Source organism: Rhinatrema bivittatum, chromosome 1 (genome assembly GCF_901001135.1).
Source record: "Rhinatrema bivittatum chromosome 1, aRhiBiv1.1, whole genome shotgun sequence".
Classification (NCBI taxonomy): domain Eukaryota; kingdom Metazoa; phylum Chordata; class Amphibia; order Gymnophiona; family Rhinatrematidae; genus Rhinatrema; species Rhinatrema bivittatum.
Window position 1 is genome coordinate 591,391,759 of NC_042615.1, and position 22,040 is coordinate 591,413,798.

Genomic DNA, 22,040 nt, shown 5'->3' on the forward strand with positions numbered 1-22,040 from the left:
CTGTAAGTGATCAGCATCCGAAGGATTATGCAATGGGAACCCTACGTGCGATATAGTCATTCTGTTCAGGGACTGGCATTTTAGGCAGACTAATGTAATAAGCAGTCAAAATGTAAGGGATGTGGGGAGGGAAGGAGACCCATGATATGCAATGGAGACGATATGAAGCTTCCATTAATTTTGACAGTCTACAGACCTCCAGCACAGGGAAGACTATTTGAATACAAAAGACAAGTCAGGGGTACGCTGGTAAATATTTCATTTTGTTGAATGTCAATTGAGGCATTTTAGAAGCAGAGAGATCCTGGCTTCTCTATAGGGGGCACACCTCAAGTGTTTGTTAAGAGAACCAGTACATGCAATAGCAATCCTACGCCTGCCACTTGTAAACAGAAAAAGGGGTTTTTAATGCATCAGCAGTGTAATTTAATTATTAAAATAATCCCAGACGTAGGTCACAGGTGCGCCAAGTTTATCTGATGGAGGGTAACTCAAGGCTAGTGACGACGGGAATAAATCTGGACGGAGCAAACGAACAGGGTGAAAGTAAAAAATGAGTCACTGAATGTGCAATAAACTTATGACCAAATAACAGCCCGATCCAGTAAAGTCCGTGGGAGAGCGGACTAACGCCCGCTCTCCCGGCGCGCGCACCGGCCCCTCGCCGGTGCGAGCGATCCAGTATTTAAATTAGGTGACGCGGTGCAAACGAGGAAAAGGAGGCGCTAGGGACACTAGCGCGTCCCTAGCGCCTCCTTTTGGCCTGGAGCGGCGGCTGTCAGCGGGTTTGACAGCCGACGCTCAATTTTGCCGGCGTCGGTTCTCGAGCCCGCTGACAGCCACGGGCTCGGAAACCGGACGCCGGCAAAATTGAGCGTCCGGTTTTCGGCCCGACAGCCGCAGGCCGAATTCAAAATTTTTTTTTTTTTTTTGTTTTACTTTTTTTTACTTTTGGGGACCTCCGACTTAATATCGCTATGATATTAAGTCGGAGGGTGCACAGAAAAGCAGTTTTTACTGCTTTTCTGTGCACTTCCCTGGCGCCGGAAAAATTAGCGCCGACCTTTGGGCAGCGCTAATTTCTTAGAGTAAAATGTGCGGCTTGGCTGCACATTTTACTTACTGGATCGCTTGGGAATACCTAATAGGGCCATCAATATGCATTTGCATGTTGAGGGCGCTATTAGGTGCCGCGGGTGGGCTGCGTGTTTTCCTCCCCTTACTGAATAAGGGGTAAGGGAAAACACGCGTCCAGAGCAGGGTGACAGTGCGCTCCGACGGAGCACACTTTACTGGATCGACCTGTAAGTAAATAACAATAAGTAAATAACTAAGTAAATAACATTTTTGGCAACATCTTTCAGAAGATGTTGCCAAAAATAAGGGCAAGAAAGTTATCAATAGGTGCAAATGCAGCTAAGGCAGGAAAGAAAGATACTGACTTTTCTTTAGATGTTGTTACAGAAAGGAGAATGGACAGAGGAGAAGGGCAGGAATGAATGGAGAGTGACAGGGAAAAGCAAATTCTGAGCAAATATCCTGAAGCAATCTTAACAGAAGAAAGTGGTTGGCGAGGAACCATAAATGTCAGGACTACCAATGAAAGAAGTAAATCCCAGTTCACGTCTAGAAGAGAGTTTTCATGAACTAGCAAAACTGAAACTAGACAAGGAATGAAACAAAGAGATTCTGGCAGTAACAATCACTCTCTGGAGGCAGGAGTGGTTTCTGGGGACTGGAAATGGATAGATGCAGTTCTTCAGCATGAAAGCGGGAGCTTAGGAGGCGGCTGGTAACTATGGATCAATCAACCTGACTCAGGGAGAAAAGTTCATGAAATCACCACTAAAATATATAGTGAAGCATCTTGAATGCAGGATCCCAGGCTGCATGCAACTGCTAGGGGGAGGTCATGTCAAATCTGATTTCTTTGACTGAGTAACAAAGCAACTAGATTAGGGAGAGTGCTGGACGTCATGTTCTTAGATTTCAGTAAGGCCTTTCACACTGTTCCACAGAGGAAGCTAAGTAGCAAGCTGGCCAGCTCAGTGATAGGTAGAAAGGTGATAAACTGGATAAGGAATAGGAAAAGGAGGGTGGTGGTACAATGGCTCACTTCAAGGAGAAGACCAGTTATCTTAAGGGATACTGAAGATGGGGTAGTAAAGGAGGTTTGTCTTTTTGTTGATAAGACGAGGTTCTTCTGCAAGAGCTGATACACCAGAGGGTGTGGAAAAGAATTAGGCGCCATCTAAAAAGCTTGACGTGTGGTTGAGTGGCAGCTCATTCAGTGCATAAAAGTGCTGAAACCCAGTAAAGCAGTTCATAATGGCAGATGAGGCGAGAGCGTTTGGGTGGAGGAACAGGGAATCATATTCCATGGTAGGGAGAGGTACAAATAAAAAAAAAAAAAGAAATGAGGCTGGTGATAATACCAAAACAAATGACTGGTGAGACCTCATCCATCCAATTCTGGAAGCCATGTCTTCAGGATTTAAACAAGCAAAGGCAGTTGAAAGGGGAGGACTATGAAAATTGTGTAGTCCACTCGAGTCCTCTGAGATGATACTTAGAGACACTTTATTTCTACATATGTATCTATACTCACTTCAGCACAGCAATGCTCTGATTTACTTGGATTCATATTGACAGGAGTTAACTTTCAAAAAGCAATGTAAATCTTTCTAGGAATTTAATACAAATCTGAGGAGAGGAGGTATAGTCATGATTTCTTTATCTGAAAATGTGCTGGCATGGCTGCTTTACCCCTCTCTTCTCGAGAATGTTAAGTCATACGTAAAGAATGTGAAATCTGTAGGTTTACAATACCTCTAATGCAAACATTCTGTCCATCATACTTCTGGAAGAGGAGGCATCAGCCACAATATGAACTTCCACACCTCGTCCAATCAAATCCAGCGCAGTTTGCTGAATGCATACGTGAGTCTGTCAGAAAAGCACCAAACGTTACCATGGGACAAAAGTATCAGATCCATACTACAGTAGCATGAGCAATTTAAGTGGTGCAAAAGCATCTCTCCTGATAGGCACAAACTACAATCAAGACAAAGTGTCACTCGGCACCCAGAAATACTTTGATTAGACATTTTCTCAGTGTTACACTGATCAGTCTTGAGGCAAAAAGCACTTTTAGTTTGAAACTGTGCTTTCTGTCACATATTTGGTAGCTGAAAATGAGTCTCAGGTGGTTTCTACTATTCACCATTTCGCAGGTCAATAGTCCTAAAGTCCTGATTCCTTTCATCAGAAACGCTGCAGAACTCAAAACATTTTGTCACACTGAACCTCGAAAGTCAAACATTTTGGTTCTAGGTTCTTTAAGAAAGAAATGTACATACTTCCACTCCGAATAAGACAACGCTGCGGACGCCGGGAATTTCTGCTAAGGCAGCTTCTACTTCTGGTAGCACCATAGAAAACTTTGTTTTGGGAAGCACAAGTTTAACCCCTGTTAGATCCAGTTCTTGCACGGTACTGCCAAGACCTTTGGGATACTGCTCGGTTACAATGACCGGGATTCCTAAAATCCGTGCACCCTGAAGCTAAAATGGAAAGAAGAAACTAACACGCATCAGTATTGAATTCATTTTAAAAAAGCACACACCATATAAAAGTCGGATTTAGTGACATTTTAGAGATAAAAATCCACTATAAAATAAACCTTATACCTACCAGTCTCTGTCCCACACTAATGATGTCTCCAAAGTATTTGATTGCAGGTCTAAACCTTTCTTGCATATCACAGCAGAAAAACACAGTGCTTGAGGGCGTAAGATTCCCCAGTGTGGTCAGCTGAAAAATAAAATTAGATTTTATGTAAACAAAATAGTCACTGTAGATTTAGAAGCCAGTTTTCTAAAGGTTGTTTAATGCAACGCATATGTCGACATGCTTTCAACGCCTACAGACCAATGTGCATTAGCAGCACTGTTAGCTGTAATGCAAGCTAGGCCAAGCGAGTTAATGCAAAATCAATGCTAATGAAGCAATGAGATGTAGAATTAAGCTAAATAGCTCATTACCTATTAGCAAAGAACGCGTGTTAAAAAAATGAGTAAAACATAACAGATCCATTAATGCAAAAAAACATAGCTCATGGAGATGTTGTTACTTCTGCCTCATTTTCATCTTATCGGTCTTTAACAGTCAAATGTTAATACTGTTTAGTACATTGGCCACTTAAAGCAGTAGTGCAAACAAACAAAAAGTTTGGACGTAATCCTGCAGTTATAACAAAATTATTACAGAATCCATGTTTACATTTTTTTTAATCTATACATGTAATATGCTTAGCACTCTGCAAGTGGCATCTTTCTGCCGGGGACTGTGCTGGTGCATCCATGTCAACGAGGGATGGGTTCACATGCCTATACTTTGTGAAGCTGGAAGACCAGGAGGAATGCCCGGACATGAGCAGGTAAGGAGGAAAAAGGGAACAACTGCTTGGGTCTGAACGGGCGTGCTGGAATCGAGCAGGGCAAGGACTGAGGAGGGAGTCTGCCTCATTGCTTCGCAACCACTCTGCAAGTGGCAGCTACTTAATACAAATAATTAAACACATGTTCTGCTCCCGGTAATTCATGCAACTTTGACCCTTCATTCAAAGTAGGGCTGGAACTGAACTCTTTACTCTGCATGCTGGTAGATGTAGTTTCTCTTTTGTATGTCAAACTAAGGTTTGCCTCTATTTCTCCACTGCCATCAAATACCAACGAGAATGGCCAAATTCAGGCAATCTATGACTGTCATTTAAACCCATGTTTTGATATTCAGTTTAAAACATTTGTGTTCATCTGTTGCTTCATTTATAGTTAATATCCTGGTTCTATTTTAAGCATAACAGTTTAACTTAATTGTAATCAAATCATGAAATAAAAAAAATTGCTAGACTATATAAATTGCAGGATTATTTAGCATTCTTATTGCTTTACGTAAATCGAATATTTGCATTTCTTGGCCGAAATCATTCAGGACCGGTGAGAGACCTTTGTCTCATCTGTTGCAGGTCTTATTTCAGCTATCGACTGCTCACTTAACAGGATGACACTCCAGTGCCATTAATCTGTTTAAAATGCATTATGATTAAGGTTGTTCCCTTATTTAACTGAATACATTCCTACTGTAAAAAGCAAAGGCTGGATTTTGTTTTGCTGCTACTTCCAGAACAAAGTGACTTCTACTTTTGATGCTGTGTCAACCGTTAGCTTTCATCGCAACAGAATAAAAAAACGTTTTACAGAACTTTAGCCAACTAAATCCCATAATCAGTTCTACCACAAATATCAGATGCCAAAACAAATCATTCGTTTGGCTGCCTAACACTTGGATATTTTATTTCTAGGCATGTAGGGGGATTTATTTCAATCATCTAATATTAGTTCAAAATCCATCCCACTTTGTGTAATTATGCTGTTGGCAGAAAATCCCACATGGATACCTAACTTCATGTTTGAAAAGCTTGGCCCTTGAGGTTGCAGTGGCTGAGGAGAACATGCATTCAAGAATTATGAATTGTTATTTCTGCTGTGGTAATTAAGACAACTAGCTGACAGAGCTTGTGAAAAATGACAGCCTGGGAAGGTGCTTTCTTATATGCACACACTGCGTCAATGTGTGCAAATTCTCCTGGCCAGTCATTCACTTCTCCACGCTAACTCGTGTCTGACACACTGTACAGTCTTGGCATGCGAGAGGCAATGGGTGCGTGGAATGGGGCGTTAGCGAGCCTAACTATCCATCTGTCATTTGCATTATTGTCCTACGCCATGAGTTCTGGACATTTAGTGCATACCCTGAGCTGGTCAGATCCACAGAAAGCCACGCTAATAAGAATTCATCCTCCAGTCCTCTTGGGCAGGGAAATAACTACAGCACCTGAATGCAGACTTGCTTGGAGCTCGGATTTGGAAAAGGCGAGTAATTAAATTTAAAATCCAAAGCTTCAAATGGTGATCATCAACTGGAATATCCAGCCCCACATTCCCATTTCAGCAGTGTGAGGAAACCCAAATGATGCAGGCGTCAGCGGCAGCTCTACAAACGTCCCGCCGACAGCTCAGTTTCAGATGACAGAGTGAGTAGCACACAAACGCTAGCTAACTGTACATACAGGACAATATTTACCAGTTTATTAGAAAATCTATCCCTGGTTTTTAAACGCCCATTCCCCACTGCGCCTAGACTGGCGGCCCTGCTTTTCTTCGGGGACATCACAGCAATGTATCTAATGGAGGCTGTCAATGTTCAATCAATAAAGATCTTATAGAGGTCTTTAAGAAGAAGCCAAATATGTACAGGGCAAATGAAAACATTAGAAAACAACTTTCATTATCTAAAAACAAGAATGTTTCCTCAGCCTTGAAAATCAAACACTCAGAGCTGTTGAGCGTTTCTATTATTTGTCAAGCAGCACACTTCTGTTATCTTTGTTCATCCAGTCATTAAGACACTCACTTAAAGGAACACTGGATAAGTCTGTTTAGACAGGGCATGAAATTTCAGGTCCAGTAGCAACAGCCCTCCAACTCACTCTCCCCAACCCTCACCCCCAAACAAAAAAATATATACACACACACACACTCACTAGACCAGGGCTTCCCAAACCTGTCCTGGGGACCCCACAGCCAGTCGGGTTTTCAGGATATCCACAATGAATATGCATGAGATAAAATTGCATATTATGGAGACTCAGTATATGCAAATTTATCTCATGCATATTCATTGTGGATATCCTGCAAACCTGACTGGCTGGGGGTCTGCAGGACAGGTATGGAAAGCCCTGCACTAGAACAAAACCACACCTCTGCCTCCTTTCTTTGCTTGAAGAGAAGGAGACGCTTCATGCTCTCCATAGGGACCCTTCATTTTCTGATTTTTTTGACCCAGGAACTCATCAGTGATTACTACAAGAATAAAAATGGGAGAAAACCAGTGGAAAAAAAATTACTCATCGTTTTTCCAGGTAAATATTTTTGTTCTTGTCATAATATGCACTCTTAAAATTCCCAGAGAAAACAATTCAATCCAAGTTTTCTGGTGCATGTATGCACATGCGCATCTTTCATGCAACCAGGGGTCACCAAGGCGGCAACGAGAAGGAACAGGAAAAGAGACACCTCATCGGTGTAACCTTTCTGCACATAAATCATATTAGTTCAAAATTAGCAAATTCTGCAGCATGTATGCTAAGTAGCACCCAGCTTCCTTTCACTTACAATTTTCCTAAGGAGCCGCCTCATGCATCCCAACACGGCCAGCTCTGTCTCGCGCCCTGGCCGCCGCCATGCTCTCACACGCCGCTCAGCGCGGCTCAGGTCACTGCCACACCTCCTTTCCTCTCTTGATCTTCTCCAGGCGCACCCACACCCAACACCTCCAGTCTTAAAGGGTCCATGGCACCCCCCGATGACATCACCAGCTCTCCTCTACTTAAGGCTCCTTCAAAAGAGCATCAGTCTCCTCCGCATCAGGTCTCCTGGGGTGCCTCCTGGTCCCGGTGCGTGTGGCCATGGTTCTGCCCGTCTCGAACCCGTAGTCCAGCGTTCCTGCCTTCCTACTTTGCCCTTGCCTGTCTTGCCTCACTGTTATCCTGTTTACCTTGGTTTTCGTCTTTGTCCTGTCTCCCTCAGCTTGACTTCCCGGATTCTGATCTCACCTTGGACCCTGACCTTCTTTGATCGCTGCCTGAAACTCTCCTCTGCCTTGGACCCAATCATTCTTAGTCTGCTGCCTGCCCCGACCTCTGGCCTGTCTACTGGCTCTTGCTGTTTGCTGTCTGCCCTGACCTTCACATGGACTTGGACTCTCGCATGTGTTACCATCCAGGGACACTAAGACCAGCCAGCCGTCAGAACCCAAGGGATCAACCTGTGGGGGGAGAAGATTGCTATAGGCGAAGGATCCTATCAGTCCTGCCTCGGGGTACGTCTGACAGTTGTCAGTGTGGATCTGATGGGCTCGCTTTCTCGTCTGGCCGTGCCAACCACATTACAGCTCGAGGCTTCACTTAGCCCCAGTTTTATCTCCCTGTAACAATGCCCCAGATCATTCTTTTCTTCCCCTTAACTTCTTTTCTGTCTCCAATGTCCTCTTCCTCTTTGCTCTGTCTCTTGCTCTGGGAATTTCATTCAAGAGCCTTTGTTGGCATGACAATTTGTACATGTTGCCTAGGTAATGCATTAAATAATACAAGAAAAATAAATTACCCTTTGATTTCTCTTGCTCTCTCACCCTCTCCCTTTGCTCAGTTTCTCTCTTTATATCTGCACTTCCCTCTCACACTGCAAATAGTGCACTGCACACACAGGGAGAAGGGGTCAGGCTGTCTTCTTCCTGACGGGCCGATACAGTAAGGAGCGGTAGAAGAGCTGCGTTAGTGCCGGGCGCTCCCGCGTTTGCCGCACGCACAGTTCGGCTCATCTACTGCTCGATACTGTATTTAAATAGCTTGCAAATGCAAGCCACTTCCAAGAAGCGTCTGTGACGTGTTAGGCCCACGCAACCCATTTTACTGTATAGGCGCTTAATACAGCGCCTATACAGTATCCTGGGTCCGCTGGTACCTGTCATTTCAAATGTCATTTGAAATGACAGGTACCAGGCACCAGGAAGGATCCTCTTCCTGGTGCCTGTCATTTGAAATGACAGGCACCAGGAAGAGGATCCCAACTTTAACCCATGAAAACTTACTTTTTGTTGCTTTCAGCCCCTTCCCTTCTCTGCCGTCCTCCGGAGGGGGCAGCCGGCGGCGAAAGCAGCTTGCAGCGGTCCCCCCCACGCAGGTCCCGGTTCTCCTGGCTCAGCCCTCATCTGAAGATTGTTCTGTGCCCTCTCCAGTCACAGCGCAAGCGGAGCGAAGCGAAGCGTACTTTCATTGGCTTGAGCGCCCGTCATTTCGGGCGCTCAAGCCGATGAAAGCACATGGTCGGGTGGGCGTGACGTCACACCCACCCATGTGCTTTCATCTGCTGGAGCGCCTGTCAATTTGGGTGCTCAAGCACATGGACAGGCGGGCGTGACGTCACGGCGTGTGTCACGCACGCCCGTCCATGTGCTTTAAGTATGCTTCGCTCCGCTCGCACCGTGACTGGAGAGGGCACAGAACAATGGGCTCTTACCTGACTTCACAATCTTCAGATGAGGGCTGAGCCAGGAGAACCGGGACCTGCGCGGGGGGGACCGCTGCAAGCTGTTTTCGCCGCTGGCTGCCCCCTCCAGAGGACATGAGCAAGTTGCCAAATGTACGCGTGTGTCTTAAAATAGCAACTTTCGTGCATAAAATGATGGCCCCGCCCTGGAATACCCCCAAGATCATGTCTTTTTTTTTTTTTTTTTACAAGTGTATATATGCGTGTGAAATGTAAAGTACACGTGTACTTTCAACTTTTGTAAAATACTGATTGCATGAGTACAGTCTACCTACGCGTGTATGTGATAAATTTTGCGCATGCGACATAACTTTGAAAATTACTTCCTAGGAATTTAAAATGAAACACTTTCTCAAGCTGAATGCCCTTCTCCGCTTATGACTTGTTTTGTAAATATCTTATGGCATCTCTGAACATGGCTGAATCCCACCTACCTAGTGTCACTAAAGTGCTTCTTGTGCCTGATATCTTACAAGCACTGGCTTTCATTAGGTACAGGCAAAACTGAAATATAACAAAAAGAGGTATTAACTGTTCAAGTTTATTGTCCAGTCTATCAGAGAGACTTCTGACTAGTAAACTAGCTAAAGCCACTCTAATAGCTGAATTTGTGTTCCCAATATCTTTTTCAAGCAAAAAAAACAAAGAATCCTTCCCAACAGGTTTCCATATAGCTCTAAGCTCACCAAGAAACAAAGAAAAATGTATAAATATGCAGCCTGAGGTCCTAAAATTAGGGAGTAGCTCTTTTTATGGTTCTTTGCTATCTTTAAGGGCTATCTTTAAGGGTGTGGAATATGTTATTTTGTGATTCTGCTCAACTTGCTGAATTTATTAAGTTATATAGAGCAGAGTTTGCCCAGGATGTTTTGCCTAACTCGGTCACTTTCTCAGAATTGTTAGCGTAGTTGTTTTTTTTTAATTCTATATGCAGCCATGTAGTTGCTATACTTATGTTACTTTCAACGTATAACATTAAATTTCCTAACAGGTCGATTTTAAAAGCCCTACGCGTGCCAAAGCCGAGAGGTACACGCGTGAACTAAAAAATGAAATTTCAGACCTATCATTAAAATCATCCATTGTACCTGAAGACTGGAGGATAGCTAATGTAACCCCCATATTTAAGAAGGGCTCCAGGGGAGATCCGGGAAATTACAGACCAGTTAGCCTGACTTCAGTGCCAGGAAAAATAGTGGAACGTGTTCTAAACATCAAAATCACAGAACATATAGAAAGACATGGTTTAATGGAACAAAGTCAGCATGGCTTTACCCAAGGCAAGTCTTGCCTCACAAATCTGCTTCAATTTTTTGAAGGAGTTAATAAACATGTGGATAAAGGTGAACCAGTAGATGTAGTGTACTTGGATTTTCAGAAGGCATTTGACAAAGCTCCTCATGAGAGGCTTCTAGGAAAAGTAAAAAGTCATGGGATAGGTGGCGATGTCCTTTCGTGGATTGCAAACTGGCTAAAAGGCAGGAAACAGAGAGTAGGATTAAATGGACAATTTTCTCAGTGGAAGGGAGTGGGCAGTGGAGTGCCTCAGGGATCTGTATTGGGACTCTTACTTTTCAATATATTTATAAATGATCTGGAAAGAAATACGACGAGTGAGGTAATCAAATTTGCAGATGATACAAAATTGTTCAGAGTATCACAAGCAGATAGTGATAAATTGCAGGAAGACCTTGTGAGGCTGGAAAATTGGGCATCTAAATGGCAGATGAAATTTAATGTAGACAAGTGCAATGTGATGCATATAGGGAAAAATAACCCATGCTATAGTTACACAATGTTAGGTTTCATATTAGGTGCTACAACCCAAGAAAGAGATCTAGGCGTCATAGTGGATAACACATTGAAATCGTCGGTTCAGTGTGCTGCGGCAGTCAAAAAAGCAAACAGAATGTTGGGAATTATTAGAAAGGGAATGGTGAATAAAACGGAAAATGTCATAATGCCTCCGTATCACTCCATGGTAAGACCGCACCTTGAATATTGTGTACAATTCTGGTCGCCGCATCTCAAAAAAGATATAATTGCGATGGAGAAGGTACAGAGAAGGACTCCAAAATGATAAAGGGAATGGAACAGCTCCCCTATGAGGAAAGACTAAAGAGATTAGGACTTTTCAGCTTGGAGAAGAGACAGCTGAGGGGGGATATGATAGAGGTGTTTAAAATCATGAGAGGTCTAGAACGGGTAGATGTGAATCGGTTTTTTACTCTTTCGAATAATAGAAAGACTAGGGGGCACTCCATGAAGTTAGCAAGTAGCACATTTAAAACTAAACTAATCGGAGAAAGTTCTTTTTTACGCAACGCACAATTAAACTCTGGAATTTGTTGCCAGGGGATATGGTTAGTGCAGTTAGTGTTAGCTGGGTTTAAAAAAGGATTGGATAAGTTCTTGGAGGAGAAGTCCATTACCTGCTATTAATTAAGTTGACTTAGATAATAACCACTGCTATTACTAGCAATGGTAACATGGAATAGACTTAATTTTTGGGTACTTGCCAGGTTCTTGTGGCCTGGATTGGCCTCTGTTGGAAACAGGATGCTGGGCTTGATGGACCCTTGGTCTGACCCAGTATGGCATATTCTTATGTTCTTATGACTTGGTCTGGCACGCACCACATGGATTTGAAAACCCGCGCAGCTACGTGCATAAAAATTGTTCTCACCAAAAGGGGAGGGGCATGGGTGGGCCAGAACTGCACCATGAAGTCTGCGCGTTAAGCGTTTAGGCACATGCCGGGGTCCCCTACCGCAAAGCTTTACTTCTGCTATGGTCATGTAACAAAAAAAAAAAAAAAAAACTAGGCTAGTCAGTGGGGCATTAAGCCTCAGGGCTAATAGGATAAGAGAGAGGCAAGTTAGTTAGGGGGTTTAGGAAGTCCTCTCCTTTACTGGGCCGAACTGGAAAAACTGGGGAAACAGGTAATTGTGTTGGTGGGTGTGCGCTTGAGTCTCCATATGCGCACGTCAATATATAGTCGTGCGCACGTATAGCCAATTTTATGACACATACAAATGTAATAAAATTGCCACGTCCGTGTGCGCGCACCCGCTTGCAAGTCTTAAATGTTACTTATTGTACTGATGCATTTTTATTTTGAGATTTACTGCATGCTTTCTTCTTGGAAGAAATAATTTTTGTCCCAATATTTAAGAAAATAAAAAGAGACAGTGGGTATGTGTCACATGCTGTCACGTTTAAGGGATGCAGAAATCCAAACTATTCAACGTCTTATTTCGCTAATATGAAATCCACACTAGGCCTAGTGTAATTTGGTGAGGTCCCTGTTTCCTCAAAAGCAATCCACTTGCCTCGGGGAAGTTGCTAAACTGGTTGTGATTTTCGGTTCCGCCTGCTGTTCACATACTACTAGCTCAGTAGTCTTCTGGTTTACACGTACAGGTCTATTTTCCAAGACGGCCAGAGGTTATAAATCAGCCGATTCTTGGCTCACATATATTTTGATGTGCATCAGGAACTGTATTTTTCCTTTCAGAAAAAAAAAAAAAAAAAAAGGAGCCAAGGCTTTTTGCTTTCCTAATTGCCAAGAAGGCTAGGTCAGCAATGAGAAATAATTACCATTAACAGATTGGTTTTATATCTCATGCCCAGAAGCGTAGATTAGTTCACCACATCGGGTGCTCATATCAGACCATCATATAAATGTTTTTAAAATAATTCTCATGCATATTCCTTCTGGAAATCCTGGGAAGTCAGACCGGCGTGTCTGTAGCACTCCGGAAGCAGAGGTCACCATTCCTGCAGCAGCTTAAGGGCGAGATCTTACCGTGAAAGCCAAAACGCCTGCAGTGAGCAGAAGCATTCAGACTCCGATAACTTCATTGGCGTGCCGCTTTGAGATGCGTTGCCAAAGTAAAAAAAAAAAAAAAAAGCCTGCACTTGTTGCTTCCGCAAAAGTCTCAGTTCATTAGCGACAGTAGAGTCTCAGCCAAGAACATACTTTGCTGCCACCAAGGGGCTGTCGTTGACATTATTTGCTAGGCTGAACACATCACATAATTAAAACAATTATTATTAGAAACCAACTGCAATCAGTGGCCTCTCCCTCTGTCTCCCACCTGTATTTGCAGGGGCACCAGCCGCACCTTGCACCTCTCGCTGACCAGGAAGCCCTTGGGCAGGTCGATGTACTGGCCCCACTCGTCCGCGAAGAGCTGCACCACGAATTTGCGGTGCACGTCGATCCGGTCCCCGTACAGGTTCAGGAACTTCTGGACGAGCGCCTCGTAGCCCGAGCCGGGCGGCACCGAGGACGGCCGCGCGAACACCGAGAAGCAGAAGAGCACCGGCACGCCGCAGTTATTGCCCGGGGCCGCGGAGCCCGGCGGCGGCGGCGATTGTTCCGCCATATTCACGTCCCTCCCCTTCCGAAGGCACACAGGGCGCGCGCCGGCACGGCTGCGGCCGAAAACTCCACTCACTCCCCGCCAGCCAGGCGCAAGGCGGTCTCTCATTGGCCCGTTCCTGGCGGGGGGGGGGGGGGGGGCTTCAGAGCTCGCCTCTGATTGGCTGCTGTGATGGTCCGGGCACCGGGCCATGTAGTGACTGTGCTGGCAGGAGGCAGGAGTGCTGCTGGGTAGCACCGTGGCACGGGCGGGGGTGAGGGAGCCTGGCAGTGACATTCCAGAAGAGGCGAGCCCTTTACTATTAGGACGGTGTAACATGGTGATTGTGGCTAGAACCTGCAGTCCCAGGAAAAAGGCTGACCTCAAAAATCTGCTTGTAGCCTATTTTTCGAAGCGAGAAGGCTTATTTATGAGCTCGTCGTGTCTGCGTGCACCCACACCCCAACCGATAACTTTGTGTTTAATATCCTACCCACACCAAAATTTCAAACAATGCAGGGGGATCCAAGGGAATCTTCATAGGGATGTTTTTATTAGGATCCATATATACCTGTGCCTTTGTGGAGTAGGCTCTAGTAGTTTAGCAAGGAACTTATTAAGCTATAAAATTGCTGCTTGTTCTTTAATGGACAGTGTAGGTTACTGTAGTGCAATGGTTCTCAGCCTTTTTTTTTTTTTGGCCAGGACTTACCTGACAAATGGTTCTCACATGTGTGACACACTGAACATGTGACTGTCACGGGGCTATATGTAAACATGCACTCTGCATTCCCAGGAACCCCCTCCACCCCCAGCAATGAGTGCAGAGCAGAACTAGGGCATCACCCGTACAAGTCGCCAAACAAAAAAGATATTCTGGTTCTGATGACATCTCAGTAAAAGCAAAACAAACTCCCTTTACTACCAGACACAATAGCCTTCCTTATGAAAAGACAGTAATTGACCACTAATGCATGTCCTATTGAGAAAACACAACAAATAAGATTGATACAAATGCCTACATGCTAGTAAAATACCTCACCTGGGTCACACACCCTGAACTGACCTTCACCAAGTACAGAAAAACACAAATTATAAATATGGAGACAGAAACTGGAATGGAAAACAAAAAAAGCCACTCTGCATGCAGTGCAAACCTGGAGAAATGGAAAGAGAAATATAGCACCTAACATAGTCCCAGGATCTGCAATAATGCATACAAACTAACCCGCACAAAGTTACACCTGTATTATGGAACACATCAACAGTAACAACCCTATCTATGAAAAGGCAACACTATAAATATTAAACCAGGCCCTAAACACTAATACACTTCCTATTAGGAAAACAGAATAAGCCAAGTTGCTATAGAGCCCCATACAGAAATAATTGTAAAGCTATACTAATAAATGTTATAAAACAGCTGATGAACACAATAACATCCAACAATTAAAAACTTATAACAATTGTTAAAAATTCTCCAAATATCAATAAACTATTTCAAAACAGCAGACATCGCATAATACCCAATAATTAAAATGGTAGTCAATCAAGAAAAATAAATTTAAAAAGCCACCTTTACTTACCCTCTCCAGCAACTCTCCTACTCCTTTCCCTTCCAGAACAATAGCACTCACCAGAAGCAGCAAGGGCTGCTGAAGCTCTGTCCTCACAGTCCTCTTCCTTAGCACCCACATCCAGTCACACACACACACACACACACACACACACACAATTAGACTCCACGACCAGTCTCGGTCTCTCTCACACACACACCAGTCATCTTCCTGACCAATTTCTCTCTCACACACAGAAACACATCACCTCCCTGACCAGTCTCTCTCTCAATCACACACATACTTTCTTATATACAAGCTCTCAATCACACACAAATGCTCGCGCATCCATTCACACCAGCTCTCACCCAAGCACCCATTCATACCCACACACCCAAACTCTCACCCAGGCACCCATTCATACTCACACACCCAAACTCTCACCCAGACACCCATTCACACCCAAACTCTCACCCAGGCACAAATTCACACCCACACACAAGCTCTCACCCAGGCATACATTCACACCCACACACATATGCTCACACTGCTAAACCTCTTCTTCCTTCGCTGCAGGGATGGGCTCCAGTTCTGCCGCTGCTTTACTCTGGCAGGCCTTCTTTTTCGCCACCACGTGGATGGGCTCCCGTAGCAGCCTTGCTTGGTCGGGGTCGGGTTTCCTCTTCGCCACCACGGGGATGAGCTCCCGTGGCGGCCTTTGTCGGATTTCCTTTTCACTGCCACAGGGATGAGCTCCCGTGGCAGCCTTGCTTCATCGGGGGTTTGACACTACCATTCCTCCCACCCGGGCTATGCAATGCCCCTTCTTCCTGCCTCACTGGCCAATCAGCGGCTTCCTCCCTTCTTCCTACTCCCACTGGCAGGTAGAAGGGAGGAGGCTTCCAACTGGCCTGCGTAGGGGCAGAAAGAATGAAGGAGGTCAGAGGCAGGCGGCAAAGTCGTAGTCATATCCGGACAAAGGTCAGAGGCAGGCGGCGAAGACATAGTCGGGTCCAGTCCAAGGGTCAAGCCAAAATCAGTCCGAGGAGCAAAGCAAAGAAGAACTAAGGCAAGGCCGGCAATGAAAGGTGGATGTCAGGAACAGGAACAAACAGAAACGAACACTGGAACTCAGGATCAGGAACACGGCAACTCAGGAACTATGCAAGGCAAGCGAGGTGACCTGTTGCCAAGGCAAGCTCTGACTGGCAGAGCTTACCTTAAATATGCTGGACTGCTGACATCATCAGTACGGGCCGTGGGAGCTTTTCCCACCATGGTCCCTTTAAGTCTCGGTGCATGGCGCATGCGTGCGCCTAGAGTAGGACGCTGAGGATGTCAGTGGCAGTGGCGTGGGCCGCGGGTGGCAGGCGCCACCGGAGAAGAGGTGCAGGCCAACGCCGGAGGGACCGGGGTGTGTGGCGTTGCATGTCCGCGCAGGGGGCTGCCAACTGCTGCGAGAGCAAGAGGGACCGAACTCGGGGCCCAGCAACGGAAGGTATGAGGGCCTGGTCTGAGGCCTCCTTGGCCCAAATTCGTAACACTTTTGAAGTGCCTTTGGGGGTTTCTGAGGTGTGTGGTTGAGGCATTAGGGCGAGGGGGTTATTTTAGAGATTGGGGGAAGGGAGCAGAACATTTTGCATATTTTTTTTATCACGTGCCCACAAGTGAAGAAGAAGGATCAGAGCCTGAAGGTGAACATATTTGTTTCTTTTGTAAATCAGTTATCTGTTGGAAGGAAGGGGAGTTCCAGGATCACTGACTTTAGTTTTTTTAAAGAGAACTTAACCGGTAAGATTGTCAGATTGTTGGAGCACACAACACAGGAGCAGAATCTAAAGGGAAGGATTTTCACTAAGGAGGAGGAATACTTTCAGGCCTAACCCATAACCAGAGGATCAACTTTAATAAATTCCACTCCCTCGTTCACATCATAACAAGAAAAGTCTCTCACACTCGAGGTCAACAGAACATGGAACATCCTGCCTGTTACTCTAGAAAACAGTGGCCACACTTGTCTGTACATAATATGTATCTCTTAAAAGTCATAAAGCAGATCTGCAGGAACCAGACACAGTGTTGGTGTGCACATGAAAACCTGCAGGTTTTTTTATGCAGTTTTAAATCACAAGTCTACGCATGAAAGATGAAAAGGCCTGTGTACAATCTTGTGTGACCTTCTTCTTAAGAACTGGTTTATATAAGCAGTGTTTATATTCATAGATGATCATGGCTGCTCATTCTGATTTATGTGGAGAGGTACAGAACTTTATACCACTAATCATATTTATTTTAATGGTGAGGTTTATACTAGCTGTAGCCATGTTTATAAAGTTGTGGCATTGTTATTATTAAACTGACATAAGAGCAATGTTTATATTATTAATAATAAAAATGCTAGGAAGAAACCAGGAAAGCTGTAATATTGTTAACAGCGCAGATAGTAGGGGTGCACATGGCAAACATTTTCGGTGCAGTATGGATTTTGGAGTCCAGTTCCTGATTCATTTGGCTCAGATCAGAAGTTCATCCATTTCATTTGTTTCCATTAAAACCAATGAGAGAAGCAATTCGTCCTATTTTTTACTCTAACTTCGGTATTTTCTAACCAAGTTGTATGAAACTTGCTGAAGGGCATCTACAGCAGAGGCAACAGTACCCCAAAACCCTAAAAGTGGCATGAACACTCCATGGCACTAGAAAGGACACCAACAGTGGCATAAACAGCCCAAGCTACCATGAAAAAGGCAAAAAAGCACAAACTGTGGAACGGACACCTCAAAGCCCCAAAATAATTGCACAAGGACCCCAAGGCTTAGAGTAAAGAGAATGGCAGCAAGCACAGTGGCAAAAAGGCCCCAAGGAATAGAGTGAGGAGTAAGGCAGCAAGAAATGTGACAACACTACAGCACAGCACTGAACCAAGAAAGAGGCAAGGCAGGAGCCGCAAGAGTGGGAAAAAGTTTCGGAGGCATCCGGAGGAGGGAAGGGGGCATGGGAGGAAATATTTTTTTCTATTTTAAATTTGTCTTTTTTCTTTTTGTTTTTCTTTGAGGGACTAAAACACCCCAGTGGAACCCTAAAGTGTCTTAAATGAATTGTATTGTTTATTTTTACGATGATTTCTTTTTTTAATTTTTTTTTTTTGTCATTTTATTATATTGGTGTTTCATCGATATGTACATCGCTTTGAGTTTTCAGAATTGGGTGGTTGACAAGTGGAAAAAATAAAATAAAGAGAGCAGAAGGCTAGTGGGGCAGCAGCAGCAAGAGTGACAACAATACAGCAGGGTGCTGAACCAGAAGAGATGCAAGATAACGGCAGCGACAGCAGGCCAGACAGTGGCAGTAAGAATGGCAACTGGCAACAACACAGCAAGGCTGTGGATCAAACTCAGATTGACTGACATTCCTCAAGCAACTTTCCAGTAAGACTTTTTATTAAATTATGCATGTGTACTTATTGATCTGCAAAGTTTTGGTAGAATTTTGGAATGTATTTACTGTGTGTTGTTAAAAGATAAACAAATATGCAATATGTTTCTCCTTGAAATTAACCTTACAAAGTCATATCCATTTCTCTGTCTCCTTCATAGACATATTCCATTTGAGCAAGCAGAGGATTGGAACTTGTTACTTGTCCTTCATACATTCAGATTCAGGCGCACTTGAAAATCTGTTGTTACATATTTTAATATTTTGTATTTAGACTTTAAAGATACATGTAAATAAGTGTATTTTTAAGAAGCATTTATTCATTCAAAATTATTGCTCCCTCTGCTCAGTAAAGCTGAATTAAAAAAAAAAAGAAATAGACATTTAACAGTTTTATGAAAATCTTTTTGAAGTCAGAAATACCAAATATGACTATGAGACTATGAGAAAGGCAATCAGCTTGTTTATAGAGATATCCCTGGAAAGTGCTGTCATCCAAGAAGTGGGCTCCTTTTGTCTTAAAGCCAGTTCTGTATTATTTGCAAGATTACACTGACATCAAGTGGAAAGAAGGGATACTAGAATTTATTATAATTAACTGCTCCTTGTTATTTTAGGGAATACTAATAAATATTTTAACTAACAAATGGTATATATTTGCCTCAGCATAGTAAGCAATACATTGCGCATTCATCCTTGTAACCAATAAGAAGCATATGATTGAATACTATTGAGACTTAACTAGTTACATATAAAAGGATAAGTTTTGTCTTAGACACAGAGAGGGAAATATACAAGGATGTAGTCATGAGGTGAAAACTTTAAGTGCAGCTTCCAGCTTGCTGCTAACAACAAAGAAAAGGCACTTATTTGTAGCTATAAGTTTTCTGGCAGTTAATTATCCTGAAGAAAATTATTTCTCCAGTAGTACTGAGACAGATGGTGTTGTTTTGTAGCTATGGCAAGTAAAGTGATTATGAACGTTAGCAGGTGTGTGAGCCCTGGGTGCTGCAGTGTAGTTGATGCAGCCTTGAGGACAAACCACCGAGGCCTATGATTGCTGGCAGTTGACGAATGTACCCTCTAATGAGACAGTCTGGAGCTTCACCTTTACCTGTCATCTACCCCACGGGTTGAGCCCTTGGGTTCTAGCAACCAGCAGGTCTTAGGCTGGTCCCTAGGACAGTGACAATAACTAAATTTCAAAAGCTCACCGGGGTTAGGACAGACAGCAGACTAACGGAGTCAGAGACAGATCAAGGTCAGGGCAGGCACTAACAAGAGTGGTCAGGTCCAGGCAGCAGGCAGTCATGGTCAGGTCCAAGCAAGAGGTCAAGATCTGAAGAGTCGGATTGCGGGTGGACAAAGACAAACTGAAGACACTGGACAAAACAGATAAGAGAAGGTGAGGCTGGACAAGGTAGGCTGGATGAGGAAAGCTGGAGAAGACAAGGCTGGATGAGGCAAGCCTGGAAGAATAGGCTAGATGAAGCAAGGTTGGATAACAAGGCTGGAGAAGACAAGGCTGGACAAAACAAGGCTGGGCAACAAGGCAGGAGGCAAGGCTGGATGAGACACAGGAATCAGGAATGTAAGGCAACACCCACTGTAGACAGAAGACCTGTTGCTGAGGCAAGGAAGAGTAGAGTGGTTGGACCTTAAACAGGGTGCCGGGTGATACCATCACTAGGTGCCGTGAAGCAGCTTTCCCGCCGCAGTCGCTTTCTTTCAGCTTTGGATATCCAATTCAAAATATATGCTGACAATATACAGTTTTTCATTCCTTATAAAAACTCTTGGTCAGAAACTTTATCCACTGTAGCCTTATTCGTAAATATTATAGACAAGTGGCTATCTCATAGCCGCTTTAAAATTAAATCCCCAAAAAACTGAAATTCTATTCCTCAGCTCAATTAGTGACCTGGCGAACGGTCCTCCCTCACATCTACTATTAAACGGTATTTCTATACTGATCCTTACAAAAGCCCGAAATTTAGGAGTTTTACTAAACTCCAACTTGTCATTGTCTCAGCACATTTCCTTAACAGTTAGACATTCTTTTTACAAATTACATCTCTTAAAATGCCTCCATCCACTTCTATTCTATCGGGATTTCCGCTCTGTCCTTCAATCTTTAATCTTTTCAGGACTTGACTACTGTAATGGCCTTTACTTGGGATTACTGGACTCGGCAATCAAGCCATTACAACTAATACAAAACTCAGCTGCCCGTATCCTAACTGGCTCACCTGTCAAAAACCACATTTCTCCCAATTATATACTTTACATTGGCTGCCTATCAAATTTTGTTTACAGTATAAAATCCTGACTATTGTACATTCACTATTACATAATCTATCCTCAATCTGGCTTTGCACTATTCTTCAAATTTACAAACCAACCAGACATTTAAGGTCTCTGAACAAAAACCTATTAAATATTCCATCAGTACGCCTAGCACATTTAAATATTACAAGAAACAGAGTATTCTCAGTTGCTGGCCCACAAATATGGAACTCATTACCAACCCCACTTCGTCATTGGAGGAGAAGTCCATTAACTGCTATTAATGAAGTTGACTTACGGAATAGCCACTGCTATTAATTGCATCAGTAGCATGGGATCTTCTTAGTGTTTAGGTAATTGCCAGGTTCTTGTGGCCTGGTTTAGCCTCTGTTGGAAACAGGATGCTGGGTTTGATGGACCCTTGGTCTGACCCAGTATGGCATGTTCTTATGTCAAATTTCAAACCCAAAAGAATTCAAGAAATCATTAAAAACCTATCTTTTCTCAAAAGCATTTGCCATCTCACATACAGATCTATTGTAACCTTAACACATCCATCATTTTTTATTGTGTACTCCAAAGTCATGGGGAACTGATCTTTTTTATCTTGTTTGTAAAGTTTAAAGTTAGTTATTATTTTAAAATTTTGTTTTATAACTTTTAATCTTTAGTATAATTCAAGATTATATTTTTTCTATTTTTTTCATTTTTGTTTGCTTATGAACATTGTACACCGTTTGGATCAATATTTTATTGTTAGATGGTATATAAATAATTTTAAATAAATACATTTTAGGTGTGTGCGTTTGCGTCTAAGGCTGATGTGGAGAGGAAGGGGAGCAGTATCCTAGTGGTGTTCCTGCTGCACAGCACTCTTCCGTGGTGTTCAGGGCCTCGGCATGCATGGGGTAAGTGTGGCCTGTTGCGGGGCCTGCCTGCGTCCGGCCAAATGGAACAGTGATTTTTTTTAGATAAACGTTGGTTTAATTTCAAATTATCTGGACAGTGTTAGCAGACTTCTTACATCTATTTAACGTTAGGCACATTTATTTTCAGAAGATTTGTTGTGAGTTCATTCGGAAAAGAGAGGGTTTGTTCTAGTTCAGTGTGATCTGATTTTGTGTACTTCTCTGTGAGACAAATTGATTGCAGAGTTACTGGAGCGCTGGAAACATTTGCAGATCTCCTAATCATGAGCAACTGCTTCATCAATCTGTATTGCAGAGAAA

At 43.6% G+C, this 22,040-nt stretch overlaps 1 protein-coding gene across 3 annotated transcripts in view; it reads right to left on the minus strand.

Annotated features, from left to right (window-relative positions):
* Positions 1 to 13,630, minus strand: part of ISOC1 (isochorismatase domain containing 1) — a 53,973-nt gene extending 40,343 nt beyond the window's left edge. For all 3 annotated transcript variants that reach the window (XM_029619046.1, XM_029619039.1, XM_029619057.1), the window contains exons 1-4: positions 13,268 to 13,630; positions 3,694 to 3,813; positions 3,360 to 3,563; positions 2,830 to 2,946 (exon numbers count right to left, since the gene is read on the minus strand). In XM_029619046.1, the coding sequence (XP_029474906.1) occupies positions 2,830 to 2,946; positions 3,360 to 3,563; positions 3,694 to 3,813; positions 13,268 to 13,558 (732 nt within the window). In that variant the 5' untranslated portion in view covers positions 13,559 to 13,630. The remainder of the gene's footprint in view (positions 1 to 2,829; positions 2,947 to 3,359; positions 3,564 to 3,693; positions 3,814 to 13,267) is intronic.
* Between the last annotated feature and the right edge of the window lie 8,410 nt (positions 13,631 to 22,040).